The sequence below is a fragment of the Zonotrichia leucophrys genome, unplaced genomic scaffold (assembly GCF_028769735.1).
Source record: "Zonotrichia leucophrys gambelii isolate GWCS_2022_RI unplaced genomic scaffold, RI_Zleu_2.0 Scaffold_44_408678, whole genome shotgun sequence".
Classification (NCBI taxonomy): domain Eukaryota; kingdom Metazoa; phylum Chordata; class Aves; order Passeriformes; family Passerellidae; genus Zonotrichia; species Zonotrichia leucophrys.
In genome coordinates, this window is record NW_026992249.1 from 147,645 (window position 1) to 162,517 (window position 14,873).

Genomic DNA, 14,873 nt, shown 5'->3' on the forward strand with positions numbered 1-14,873 from the left:
TGCAGAAAACAACATTTAGCCTCTATTGCATTTACAAATACATATATAAATATATTACATACAACAGCAACTTCAAGAGGAAGCAGGCAAGTCACACTGAGAATGGCTGCCTGGCTGCAGTTCTCCCCCACAGATGTTTGGCTGAGCAGTAATTTCTCCTAATAATTCTAGGAATGGGGGTCAGCTTTTTATTTTTCTCTTTTTTTTTTTTGCCTCCTCTCATTCTCTCTCCCCTCCCCAGTTTTGGATTTAGTTTGTCCAGTATGGAGAAGTACCATAGGTTTTGGTAGCCTGAGACTTTTGCTGCATGGTGCTGGGTTGATTGCGTTGGCCAGATCCACCCTAGAAAGAAAGGAGACATGAGCACCAACACTACTAGGAAGACAAGCCTGTCCATACATAAGCAGAGGAGCTTCCACCAACACAGTGATGCTCCCCCCCCCCCCCCCCCCGACAGATCTGTTTCTGCTCTGCAACATCTCTACATCCTGCAATCCAGGACAGTCACAGAGAAATCAAACAGAAGAGCAAGGACCACCATCCCACTCCCTCCCATTCAGGTTTAATGACAAGGAAGAAGAGGAGCAGGACTGGGGACAACAAAGGAACTCTCCCAAGGTGAACAGAAGCAGTACACCAGCCAAAGACGACACACATTAAGAAACAGAAATAATTTCCTGTTTCTTGATTCCAAGGCAGAACGTTTTTTTTGGCAACATTTATAGTAAGGAAACACATGGGCTGGTAAAACCAAACCAGAAATTGGAATTAACATTCAACCTGCAAGGGGATGATTTCCCTGCCAGAATTACAGTACAAGTGTTCACATCTTGCTCTTCTGCCACAGCCAGGGGACATCAACACTTGCCTGGGCTTCACACCTCACAGCCCATCTCTCCATGCCCCACATCAGGATGGCCTCTTCACAGAATCACAGCCTGGCTGAGGCTGGCAGGGACCTCTCAAGGTTTCTTGCCCAATCCTTCTGCTCAAGCAGGGTTGTTCAGACCTATGTCCAGATAGCTCCAAGGATGGAGACTCCACAACCTCCCTGGGAAACCTGTGCCATGCTTGGTAACCATCCCAATAAAAAAATGTTTCCTGATGTTCAGAAGGAACCTCCTGTGTTTCAGCCTGTACCCATTGCCTCTGGTCCTGTCACTGGGAACCACTGAAAAGAGCCTGGCTCCATCTTCTTTGCACCTTCCCTTCAGGTACTTATATATATATATATACATACATATATTGATGAGATCTCCCCTGAGCCTTCTCCTCTCCAGGAGGAACCGTCCAAGCTCTCTCAGCCTTTACGGATAAGAGATGACCCAGTCCTTTCATCATCCTTGTGGCCCTTTGTTGGACTCTCCAATACATCCATGTTTGTCTTGTACTAGGGAGCCCAGAACTGGACATGGGACTCACCGGTGCTGAGCAGAGGGGAAGGATCACCTCCCTTAACCTTCTGGCAGCACTCCTGCTAATGCAGCCCAGAATGCCTTTGCAGCAAGGGCATAGTGCTGGCTCATGGTTAACTTGGTGTCCACCAGGATGCCCAGGGCCTATTCTGCCAAGCTGCTTTGGCCCCCAGCATATACTGGTGCATGGGGTTGTTTCTCCCCAGGGGCAGGACTTGGCATTTCCCCTTGTTGAACATCATGAGATTCCCTCCCCAAGATGGCCAACAGTATTGAGTCTGTCAGTCTACAATTGCTGTCAAGGCCCTTTCCCAATGAGCAAAGCAAAAACCAGAAGGAAGCAAAAACCCCCAAGCCCTTGCTAGGAATCTGCCCTCAGGCACACTGAAGATGATGAAGGGGCTGACTCACCTGCCCATCTTGCTGAAGGTGGTGATGCAGCATCTGGGAATGAGGCTGCTGATGTGCAGGGAGGATATGGAGAAATGGGGCTGGAGCATAACCTGGGGCAGCAGCAGGGTTCAGCCCAGTTGATCCGAGAGCAGAGGGTAGGCTAAAAGAAGGTGGTGTGCCAGCATGGAATCCCTGTTTGTCAAATGTCTGCACAGGAGGCGAGGGGGACAGCATCAGAGACTGGTGTGAGCAGCCCCATGGTGACCAAACATGAACAAGAGTGGCCCAAACACACATCACCTGAAACTTTCCTCAACCCCCCACAGAGCAAGCCAAGCTACACCTGCAAGCACTTCAGCAGATGAGCTTCAGCTCCTTTTGTCATCCATTCTTCTGAAATAATTACTCCAACATTTCATTTTTATTTCCACAGCTACTATGCTCCTTTTTTCCCTGACCTCTTTTTATTCAGTGGGACATGGGATGGCAGCAGTTGCCTGAAATCAGTCCTTCACACATTATGGGGTCTCAGGCTGAAATTACAAAAGCAGAAGAACCACTTGCAATAAGATTTTTTTCCCCCTGACCAAAGCTCAACCCAGCCTCTTGACTCACTTGCTTTGAGGGATATTTTGACCAAAGATATTAGTGCCATCACACTTCATTTGCAACCAGGACACAGCACACGTGGGGCAGTATGGGCAGCGTAGAGTGCCCACACCTATGCCAACAGCTGCCATCAGGAGCAGTGGGACAGAGAGTGAGACTCCTCTCCAAAAGCAAACAGCCAGCATAAGAAATGCCACAGCCTGTTGACTCGGAGAACCAAGTGGCTTGGGAATGACCCCAACCTCCTCCACAAAGGGATCTATCGGTCAGGCCTCAAGAGCACAGGGGAGGAGAGTCCAGCATTGCTCACCTGAGTCTTGTTATAGACTGAGCCACTGATATCAGGCACACCCGTGTTACTTGAGGTCACAGAAACACCTGGAAAACAAAAAGCAGCCACCAACAATGGGAAAGTCAACCATCACCTAGCATGAGCCCCATGCTTTGCTCCCAGCACCTCTGACAGCCTCAGTGGATGCACCTTTGTCTGCAACCACTGCACCCCACACCCTGCTGCTGCTGCTGGCCCACCCAGTGGGGTTCTCCATGCTGTCAGACCCACAGCACTGGACATGGGAAGAGAAGAAATGGTTACGGTTCCTCACTCCCACTGCAAAGCAGGAAAACAGTCAACTGGAATAAATCACCCACATTCACAACCCAGTGGTTACCACTTGGATTCAAACGCACTTCACCAGGCAGCAGTTTGCTGCATCAAACACTCATTTGAGCTCACAAAAAGACAGCTTTCCTCTAGGATTGCACTGAGCAATGAGATTCAGCATCTGCTACACATTTGAAACCTTGTCCTTTTACATCCTGCAGAAGGGTGAGGTCTGCAATGTTCCTCTGCCCAGAGAAAATTAATATCACTGATTCAGGCTGCCTTCCATCTAGACAGTCTGGTGCCATATCAGGCTCAGGAACACTCACCAGCAAGGTGATTTTCACATCAGCCACTTATTCAGTCTTATAAAGACTGTCTCTAATCATTTCACTTGGTTCAGAATAAAATTAGCTGTTCCTTTGGCCAGTGAATCAGAGGACTGGGCTCAGAGGGTGTGCACTGCTTTATGGTTGTTCCCTTCCAAGGACATTGCTCCTTTTTGTATTGCTCCTCTACAGATGAGAGCGAGAGCGTGATCAGCTCTTGGCTGAACACAGCATTTCAAACACACAGCAAATGCTTGGTACTTTCTGAAGTCCAAGGATGAACTAGTTTGTGCTAAGCAGCTAAGTATACACTTCTCAGGTCTAACCAGCATGAGCAGAATAAAGCTTTCATATGAGCTATATAAATTATTCAGCCTTTACAGTCACAAAGGAAACATTTTCAGGCACAAAATAAAGTGATGACTTACAGGGTGTACAGACAGAAGCCAAACAGCCCAGAGACCTGTGAATTGCCCTGTTCAACCCTAACACACGGCTACCTCAAGTGACTGCCAAGAAATCCAATTTAGTCTTCATTTGGCAGAGGACAATTTCAGCAACAGCATCCAACTGCTTAGGCTTCAAAAACACAGCACTGTTGCAGGATCACTATATTCTTCAGCAAAGAAAACTTCAGCAGAGGAAACAGCTTACCATTTCTCCCATGTATAATTGTGGACAAAGCTGCACATCAGCCACACAAATCCTTATGCAAAGTTCAGCCATGATGTTTAGAAGGAACACTTGGGCCATTAAAAAAGCATTTTGTATATGGGAGATGGACAAACAGCTTGGATCGTGACCCTGTTTAGAGCTGGCTGCTGTGTTGACTGCACAGCACTGGGAGTTGGCCCTACTAAATCCCACTCAAGCAACCTCATGTTTCATGTTACCTTTCCCAGGTCCAGTGCCAGCAGATTTGTTTTGTGCTTGAGATGACCCACTGTAGCCTCCTTTGCTGTAATCTCCAGCTGCTGTTCCCTGTGTTAAGTCATCATAGCCTGCCAGTGTGTACAAGACAAGGTGTTACAGTGAGCAAACAGCTCTACAGATATGCATGTGAAAAGCACAGTGGTAAGCATACCTGCCCCATAGCCATGCTGCCCATAGCCACTCCCTTGCTGAAAAGGAGTCAACGTGGTGTTCAGGTTGACTCCATGCTGTTTAGCAGATGTTGGAGGTACCTGGACAAAGGAAGGAAACAAAAGACTGTTCACCAGAGAATGGCACACAAAACACAAGGTCCCTCTGCCATCTAGTGGAGAAGGCACCTTCACCTTGTGGGAAATTCAATCTGGAGTTGGGAGCACTGGGCTGACATGGGACATGGCATTCATGCTTCCAGAAGTAAATTGCTGTAGTGGCTTTATGCAAGCTCCAAGTTTTCTGCCAGAGCTGCCCCCCGATTACATCACAGCCCTCTCTCAAAACAGGCTGTGTATTTCTTTAGAATAATAGAATCATTAAGGTTGGAAAAGACCGCTAAGATCAAGTCTAACCTTCAACTGAACACCACCTTGTCAGCTAAACTATGACACTAAGTGCCCCGTCCAATAATTTCTGGAACACTTCCAGGGATGATGACTCCACCACCTCCCTGGGCAATCCATTCAAATGCTTAATCACCCTTTCTGTGAAGAAATTCTTCCTGATGTCCAACCTGAACCTCCTCTGGCACAGCTTGAGGCTATTTCCTCTTGTCCTGACCCTTGTTCCCTGGGAGCAGAGCCTGACCCCCACCTGGCTGCACTCTCCTGTCAGGGAATTATAGAGAGTGAGAAGGTCTGCCCTGAGCCTCCTTTTCTACAGGCTAAACATCCCCAGCTCCCTCAGCAGCTCCTCATAGGACTTAGTCTCTAGACCCTTCCCCAGCTCTGTTGCCCTTCTCTGGACACCACCACCTCAATATCTTTCTTGTAGTGACGAGCCAAGAATTCAACACAGGATTCGAGGTGTGGTCTCACCAGTGCTCAGTACAGGGGAATGATCACTGCCCTGGTCCTGCTGGCCACACTATTGCTGATACAGGCCATAAGGCCATTGGCCTTCTTGGCCACCTGTGCACACACTGGCACATGTTCAGTGTGGTAATCACATATCCTCTGAACAGAGAGAGACATAGCTGTCCCAGGATTTTCCTAGGAAGCTGTGAGAAAATTAGAGAAAATAAAACAATTATTATCTCTCTTTCTGTAACTGTTGTTTATAGATATGGTTCTGCAGAGTGTGCTATTCATAGTTCACCAATAGTGTGAGAGGTTTTTACTTTGAGACCAATCAAGTCTCAGCTTAGTGAGTTGCATTATAAAAGGACCCGCTACTTTCATTAAATGGGCCTTCTGATTCACCTTATGAAGACTGGAGTCTTTCATTCTGTCCCTGACTCAACAGCATCAGTTCAGCTGGCTGTTGACCAGCACCCCTAGGTCCTTTTCTGCTGGGCCACTTTCCAGCCACTCTGCCCCAGCCTGTAGCACTGCAGGGGTTTGGTGTGACCAAGTGCAGGACCCAGTACTTGGCCTTGTTGAATCTCTTTCATACACTGACTGTAAACAGCAAATTGTCACCCACAGAATCAAATGAAACACCAACTTCTGTCCAAGTCTGTTTCATAAGACACAGTCATACAGGGTCCTAAAATAGAGTCATCTACCCTTCTGCTTGGAGCATCCCTCTTCCCAAATAACATTTTCCCTCCTGAGACTCCCTGCTCTCTGAATTAATCCAGTCTCCTCCATCCTCAAAAGGATTTCTTAGGCATTCTCGGCTCTCTGACAGCTTTGGATCTCCCTTTGACTATCTGGAGGGCGCTACAGGCTTTCAGGAACACCAAGTCCAAGAGCTGCAGCTGTCTGCTATTTATAGTAACCTGCACAGGAATCTATGAGCTCTGGCCTTTTAAATTTCCCATTTTCTTGAGGAAGAGACTGCAGCTATTTTCTCATGCTTGCATGTTTTTGGAGATCCCTTACAGACGGGGAAAGATGACTGTTCTGCTGCCATGAGACTCCACCTGGAGTACCATATCCAGTTCTGGGGCCCCCAGTACAAGAAAGACCTGTTAGAAGAGGTCTAGAGGAGGGCCATGAAAATGATCAGAAGACTGGAGCACCTCTCCTTTGAAGAAGGGCTCAGAGAGTTGGGGCTGTTAAGCCTGGAGAAGAGAAGGCTCCAGGAATACCTTATTGTGGCCTTTCAGTACTTAAAGGGAGCTTATAAGAAAGACACAGAAACATTTTTTTACCAGGATCTGTAGTGACAGGACATGGGAGAATGGCTTTAAAGTGAAAGAGGGTAGATTTAGATTGGACATAAGGAATATGTTTTTTCCAGTGAGGGTGGTGAGACACTGGCACAGGTTGCCCAGAGAAGTTGTTGCTGCCCCATCCCTAGAGGTGTTCAAGACCAGGTTGGAAGGGGCTTGGAGAAACCTGGTCTAGTGAAAGGTGTCCCTGTTCATGACAGAGGCATTGGAACTACATGATCTTTAAGGTCCCTTTCAACCCAAACCATCCTGTGATTCTAAGATGTAGAAGGTTTGGGCTGAAGAGAGCAAACACCAGAGAGGCACACAGGGAGGGTTACAGTTTAGGCTATCTCACTTACAAACATGGTTGGCCCATATTGGAATGCACTCGGAACACCGGGCACACCAGCATAATAAGGTAACCCAGTGTAGCTGTACCCTGGGGGCAGGGTCGGATTGAGGAATGGCTGCTGAGTTGTATGGTGAGTCTGAGTCTGGTTCTGCTGTGACTGAGTGAGCGTAGTAGCAGGAGCAGGGGAGGCAGAATCCCCACGGCCAAATTTTGTTACGTCACCTGCAAAAGAACAAACTCATCAGAAAAGCTATCAATGCTACACCAGAAGTGGAGAATTCAAAGGATTCAAAATCTCTGAATACAAGTAGACAACTACAGAAGAGAACACATCCTACATTTGAAAGCCTGCAGTTGTTCATGGGAAGCCCTCTCCCAGTCTCTGTTCCTGATTGCTACAGGGACATTGCTTGTTAGTGGCAGAGAACTCCATGCCATGGCTAATCCATTGTTAAAATGGAGATACCAATACTTACCTATCTCACACAATCTGAGCAGATTCATTATATCAGATCATTGCAATAAAACATGCTAAAAGCAAAACTATGGTAAACAGCCAAAGAGCAGATAGTTGTTGGGTTAAAATGTGACTCTCCTAGAGGTTAAACTGATTAGCCAAGCTTCATGGGCTGAAACCAAGTCAGGATTTACAGGAAGTGATAGGCATATTTTTGTCAGACTGTTTATTTGCCAAGCATGACTAGAGTTAACGTCTGGTTCCTCACACCACCAAAGTTCTGGAAACAATAGCTCAAGGCCAGGAAAGCAAGACTTGCATCATGGCTCACCTTTTTTAAGAAGTAGGAAAGGAAATTCGGTTATTACTCCAAAAGCAGACTCCCAAGAGAAATGATTATGCAGCAGAAAAACTCCCGAACACTTGCATTTTCTGGTGGCCTACAGAGCACCATGCTCACTTGTTTTTAGGGAGGTGACATATATCACTCATATCTATCTCATTCCCAACTAATATTCCTTTATATTGGTTACCAAAAAGTATGACAACACTTAAAATCATCGTTATAGGAATTATAACACCTATAGCTACAGTTTAAAGCTGTAATCAGATTGTAGTGAAAGAAAACCACTGTCTGAAAATCCTGGATAGCATTAGAGTCGTCTTTGCACAACAATAACTGAAGAGTAAGAGCAGGAATGAACAAGGGCTTCTTAGACCAGGTGCTTTTGGGAATGAAGTACATTAGATTTGGAGAGGGTGAGAGGGAGCCTGATAGAGACAGCTCCTGCTGAGAACATACAAGTATTAAAATAGCAGTAACATAGGAAAGCAAGCCAGTCAAATTTCAAGAAGAATAATTAAGCTATGAAATAGTTTTCAAGCACCTATATGCACTTGGGAAGGACAGTAGATGACACTACCATTCAAATTTGTAACAATTTTGCACTTAATCTCAAAGGGAATCCAACTTACTCTCAAGAACCGCTGAGTCACATATGAATTACCGACCAAAACCATGAAGAAAAAGAAAAAAAAAAAGAAAAAAAAATCAACATCAGTGTTTAGAGAGAGATGCTTGCTTTTGTTTGGCTAGTTTGGCCTGATGGGTTTAACTACCTACAGAAGGGGCAAATGACTGCTTTTTCAGCAACAGCAGGATGACCAGCACATCTCACTCACCATCCTCATGTTTAATTAATACTCACCTGAGAAGGGGTTGTTAGCAAGGCTTCCATCTCTGCCTGTCAAGGTTGCAGGAGCAGGAAATGTAATTCCGTAGTAATCCTTAGAAAAAGACATAATCATTTATTGATAGCTGAAATGATAACTAAGCTGGACAACTCTTATGAACCCTTATATTTTTTATAATATAACCTGACGAAGTGAAGGGAGATGACCCATCCTAATTGATCATCATCGAACTCCCGTTTATTGATTCAATCAGTCACTTTTTATAACAGTGGTAATTAAGCTCATACATATTGCAAAATCCGAGCTCATCATAGGTCACAGATTTAAACATTAATCCCTCCTTTTGTTTTCAATACCTGTGGTTTGTTATTGAAACCAAGATTTGTGTTCTCACCCTGATATGAGTGGTTCTCAAAACTTACTTTTACTTTCCCAAAACAGCCAAAGATAGTCACGTGTTATGAGAAAACTGCCTGAGAACCTTGCTGTTTATAAAAATGTGCCTGAGAACCTTATTATTTACGGAAACAGGCTTGGGAACTGCTGCTTACAGCTGCCTTTTACTTTTCCATCAGCTGTGTATTTTCATGGCCTTTTTTCCTTCAAGCCATGTCTGAGCAAAATTCTCCAACATATTCCCGCTTTTTTTTTTTCTTTTTTTCACAAGGAGGTTAGTATGCCGGGTTTCTCTATCATTCTACTGACCATATCCTAAATACAACCAAAAATACAAAGCGAAATAAGTAAAAGCATTATAAGCACTCTTAGTATCTCTATAAGGTAGTCCCAACAAATGCAAATAATAAAATAAACACCTAGCATAAATCAAACTTAACAGCACTTAAAATATTGAAACTTAACAGACTTATTTTCAAATCAACAGAACTTAACTTAGCAGAACTTAACTGACTTTAAATTCTACATAACTTAAACCTAATATAATTTTATCTTAACAGAAAACTTAACAAAACTTAACCTCAACAGTATTTAATATTTAATGGCACTTAATAGATAATTTAACTTAAACTACTAAACAACTAATAAAACTTACTATAAAAATAAAAATAGCATTTACTATAACTTACTTACAGGCCTGATTCTAAAATACTAAGCTAAAACAACTTTTTTCACATGTTTGCTATAGCATTTTTATACCAAAAAGCACACTCATAACATCTCACTCATACAATCACTCCAACATCTTTAACATTTTTAAATTTTTCAAAATACAGTTTTGGAGTCTGATGTTCTACCAACTGAGCTATCCGGGCTTCTGATGTTCTAAAGTCTGTTAATACAGGTGATTTTAAGACAGCATAACCAATGTTGAGCCAAAATCGGTCGAAATTTGACCCACGCATTCACTGCTGATTCCTGTTTCACAGTCTCTGCTAGGAAGAACAAAAGTCCCTTTGACTTAGGTGGGAAACGTCCTGATAGGCCTTGGTGTCGTCTGTCCACCATCACTGGCCTCTCAATTGCTGACAAAAGTCACAACTATTACGGTTGTTAGGTCTCAAACTGTAGCTTTTGCCGGCTGCGGGGTGGAGGGAGAAGTGCTCCCGCTGGAAAAAGTGCTCCAGTCCCACGGTGCATGTGTCGGAGCGGGCGAAACCCCCGCGGTAGCTGCGGTCGCTCCCCCCGCGGCGGCTCCACTCTCCCCCCGCGGCGGCTCCGCTCTCGCCGCGGCGGCGTGGCTCGGCTCCCCTGGCGGCTCGGCTCTCCCCGCTGCTGCCTCCGCTACCGCCACTACAGCGCAGCATTTCAGGTGGTCGCTCGCCGCGGCTGCTCTGCATGGCGCAGCATCCATGCCGAGTTCGGAGCGGCACAGCCCCGCAAGCGCCCTGAGCCGCGGCTGCTGGCTTGCACTCAGAGACATGCAGAAACAGTGCACTGTACGTCACCCGCCATGGCTTGCTTAGCTTCTTGGCAGTTTTATCACTCTCTAAAGCAGCCTCCCATAATAAATCACCGAATTTACGCCATTCCGTTAACTCGTAAACCGTATGGGGGTTAAGGAAAATCCCTCTAGCATAGCCGTAAATCCAAAGTCCTGTTAAATCCTTTTGCCAATCCACCCCCTTAACCTGCCGTTTTTGTAAATATGCTGCTTGCCTTTTCATACCTAATTTGCCAGCGCTGGTTGCAGCCTCTTCAAGGTCCGTGCAGCACGTATCAGTCAGGCTCGCCTTTATGATCACCTGAGGCACAACGTGTATCAGCTTCTTTTTTATCCCTTTTATCGCGTTTACTGCCGTCCCGCTGCTTAGGACCTGACCCGGTTTTCACTCCTCCGTGGTGCGTTGCAGTATCACATCGGTTGGTTCACCATTTGATGAAGTGAAGGGAGACGACCCATCTTAATTGATCAGCATCGAACTCCCGTTTATTGATTCAATCAGTCACTTTTTATAACAGTGGTAATTAAGCTCATACATATTGCAAAACCCGAGCTCATCATTGGTCACAGATTACACATTAACCCCTCCTTTTGTTTTCAATTCCTGTGGTTTGTTATTGAAACCAAGATTTGTGTTCTCACCCTGATATGAGTGGTTCTCAAAACTTACTTTTACTTTCCCAAAACAGCCAAAGATAGTCACCTGTTATGAGAAAACTGCCTGAGAACCCTGCTGTTTATAAAAATGTGCCTGAGAACCTTATTATTTACGGAAACAGGCTTGGGAACTGCTGCTTACAGCTGCCTTTTACTTTTCCATCAGCTGTGTATTTTCATGGCCTTTTTTCCTTCAAGCCATGTCTGAGCAAAATTCTCCAACAATAACCCATATATTTCTTATAGGCATAAGAAATTTTTAAAAGAACTAAAGGAAGTTTGGGCAGAAACTGACCTTATCATGTACAGCATAGCTGAAGGTTTACCTGTATCCTCAACTTCAAAATAAACCTCTTTTACAGACTTTTTTAATATCATAGACAAACACTTAATAGTAAATTAAGGGCAATGACTAAATGTTTACCCCTCCCAACCTGCAGCTCTGAGCTGTCATATTCCAGCGAGACTGTCTGGAGAAGCAACAGACCATCACAGGTCAAAGACCTAGGTTGAAGCCAGGACCATAATCACAATGTGGATGTAGTCTAAGGAGTCTAAAGGTTTTAACATGCTCTGTTTTCTAAAAGTAAAAAACATCAGCTAGGAAAACAGTACAATTATTTTAAAAACTGTTGAAAAAGAGTTATGTGAAAAACACCAATCACTCATTTTTAAAAGTTTAATTGTAATAAAATGGTTATAATAATAGTAATATAATTAGAGTAATGAAAATTTGGACAATTAGGATTGAGGACAATATGAGACAATAAAAGCAAAGAGTTACGGACAGTCTGGGTACCTTTTTCTGGGCAAAATAAGCCCAAAAAAGGACACACATTAACAGAGGATTAACCCCTAAAAACAATAGCCCGTTGCATAGTCATACATCTCATATATGATGCATAAATTCCATTCAAACAAAGGATTCTGTCTGGTCAGTGTCAACTTCTTTCTCTTAATCCTGACGGCATCTTCAGGGCTGAGCAAGGTGGGAAGAAGTTAGTTTCTTCTGATAATGGAGCAATAAATTCTTTTTCTCTGAAAGATTTAGGTGTCCTGTGGCTGCTATCTGGTGCAAGTACCTCATTCCTTTCTTTAAAAAAATATCCAACATACATAGTTTCTACTTTAACATTATGTTATAGCCTAAAACTATATTTAATACACTACTTAAAAAAAATTAATACAGCATAACTTTCTAACGTAACACATATAATATTCATTTTAATATTTGCAAAAAGCCAATAATAAAATATGCATTTTTCACAAGTTACCACCTGATGATTGGAAAATTTACTTAAACTATGTTACAAGAGAACTCAGATCAGTAGTCTCTGAAGTGAGGTGCACAAGACAATCCACTGGGGTGCATGAAGAAATTGGTTCTGGTATAATTAATAAATACAATTTTAAAAAATTAAAATAGAGCATGAAAAAAAAATTGTTCTCATCCTTTTTTTTATTTTCATTCTTTTTTATTTTCATGTATGTTTTATGACATACATATTAGTACAATAGTATACATATATAATTTATAAATAAAAAATATATTGGGAGTGCTCACAATTTTTTTTGCTGATGAGGTGGTGCAATCAAAAAAGGTGGAGACCACTGCCCTAGGTCATTCTTCTACAGGAAGGTAAGAAAATTCTCACCCTAGAAAGCTCTTACTTAGACAGGACATGCCAGCAAAACCAAAGCAATATTTTGTCTTCAGTTTGGGACAAAAAGAGAAAAATCTGCCCTTCCCTTTCTGGGTGAACTCCACATATGAGGCTGGTACTCTACTAAGTAATTTTCCTCCTAATTCTCATGGTTTTCTCCCCACCGCCTCTAATCCATCGAGTATCTTGCATTACAATGCCGGGTATGTATTCTTTCACCACCTATATCACCTTCTGATGAGCTGTTAATAGTCGCTTGTTTGCAACAGCTGCCCAATGCACACAGCCTAAAGGGGGGGGGGGGGCATCCCTGCTAATGGGACATCAAGGACTCACCAGCATGACTTATAGAATTACATCATCCCATTGTGAAATTCCCTGCCCTGAGGGAGGAACCAAACATTCCTACCTGTATGTAATCTGGGACTTGGGACAGCATGATACAACCACTGGACCTCCAAAGAAGGACCAGACCTTTCTACAGGATCATTGCTTGGACAAGGACACATCCATCACTCTAATGGGACTGCTACCACTACCCTAACCAACAGGGTGTCTGGCTATATTCTGACTTTGTTGGTTTAAGTCAATGTTCCTGTAGTATTGCCATTTTTGTAATTGTCCTATTAAATTGTAGTTCTGATTTGGAATCTCTTGCAACATATTTGCGTGGAGTTAATTCCTCCTGCTGGCTTGCCTTCAAACCAGCACAAAGAGTTAATGCTTTAACCATTTACGTATCCATTTTCACAGTCTTCAACATTGGAAAAGCATCCTCCTCCTTCATACTCCTCTCTACAAATTCCCCAGCACCTTCTGCCTTGCTGCATTTCTGCCCATCCCTCCCATCTCCTAAACCCAGTCCTCCATCACTGAACATGAAACCATCTGGCAAGGATTTAGTATTGCATGTGTTTTCTGTAATTTGAAACTGTGTTATATTTCATCCTCCTTTCCTTCCCAGTTGATTCCATCTCAGCCCCTCCAGCATGAATCACTTAGCAAAACAACCAAATTCATATTAAAAATCTTTGCAGGTTACTCAAAAGCAGCACTCCCATCTCATTCTAAGGAACATCATAACGCAAAAAGCAGATTTGGAAAAGAGATCTGAACAGGATTCATTGGACATGAACTGGAACTGACACAGTAGCATTTTTCCCCTATATAAATCAGAAAAAATAAAACCAAATCCACATGAGAACAGGATCTAAGGATTGCAATTATTACCACTGCCCCTCAGGTAGAGGATGTGCTGGTTTTAGCCAGGGTAGAGTTAATTTTCTTCCCAGTGGCTGGTATGGTGCTATGCTTTGGATTTGTGCTGAACACAGGGTTGATAATATAGTGTGGTCTTTGTGAGGGTCCCCAGGACGAGGGAAGAGATGAGAATCTGACCCCATGTTCTCAGAAGGCTGATATATATTATATTATATTATATTATATTATATTATATTATATTATATTATATTATATTATATTATATTATATTATATTATATTATATTATATTATATTATATTATATTATATTATATTATTGCTATAATAAAACTATACTAAAAAAAAAGGATACATCAGATGGCTCAAAAAGAATGATAATGAAAGGTCGTGACTGACTCCTCAGAGTCTGACACAGCTGATGGTGATTGGTCATTAAGTTAAAACAAATCACATGTTTGGATAAACAATCTCCAGACCACCTTCCAGAGCAGCAAAACATGGAGAAGCTGAGGCTTCTAATCTTCCCAGGAGAAGAAATCCTGGTTAAAGGATTTTTCAGAAAAAAACACGGTCACAATATAGAGATGTTTTTCTTATTGCTGAGCTTACACAGAGTCAAGGCCTTTTCTGCTCCTGGTACGGCCATGCTGGGGAGGAGGCTGGGGGTGAGTGGGAGGTTGGTAGGAGACACAGCTGGGACAGGTGACCCCAACTGACTGGAGGGATATTCCAGACCATGAGACATCATGCTCAGCATATAAAGCTTGAGGAAGAAGGAGGGGAGGGAATACATTTGGAGTGATGGAGTTTGTTTCTCCAAGTCCCCATTT

General features: G+C 43.4%; 1 protein-coding gene across 6 annotated transcripts in view; it reads right to left on the reverse strand.

Moving 5' to 3' along the window:
- Window positions 1-14,873, reverse strand: part of LOC135460424 (ubiquitin-associated protein 2-like) — a 211,888-nt gene continuing 197,015 nt past the window's right edge. For all 6 annotated transcript variants that reach the window (XM_064737240.1, XM_064737241.1, XM_064737239.1 and 3 more), the window contains 7 exons: window positions 8,615-8,693; window positions 6,957-7,171; window positions 4,435-4,534; window positions 4,244-4,351; window positions 2,728-2,795; window positions 1,827-2,015; window positions 1-342 (listed from right to left, as the gene is read on the reverse strand). In XM_064737240.1, the coding sequence (XP_064593310.1) occupies window positions 250-342; window positions 1,827-2,015; window positions 2,728-2,795; window positions 4,244-4,351; window positions 4,435-4,534; window positions 6,957-7,171; window positions 8,615-8,693 (852 nt within the window). In that variant the 3' untranslated portion in view covers window positions 1-249. The remainder of the gene's footprint in view (window positions 343-1,826; window positions 2,016-2,727; window positions 2,796-4,243; window positions 4,352-4,434; window positions 4,535-6,956; window positions 7,172-8,614; window positions 8,694-14,873) is intronic.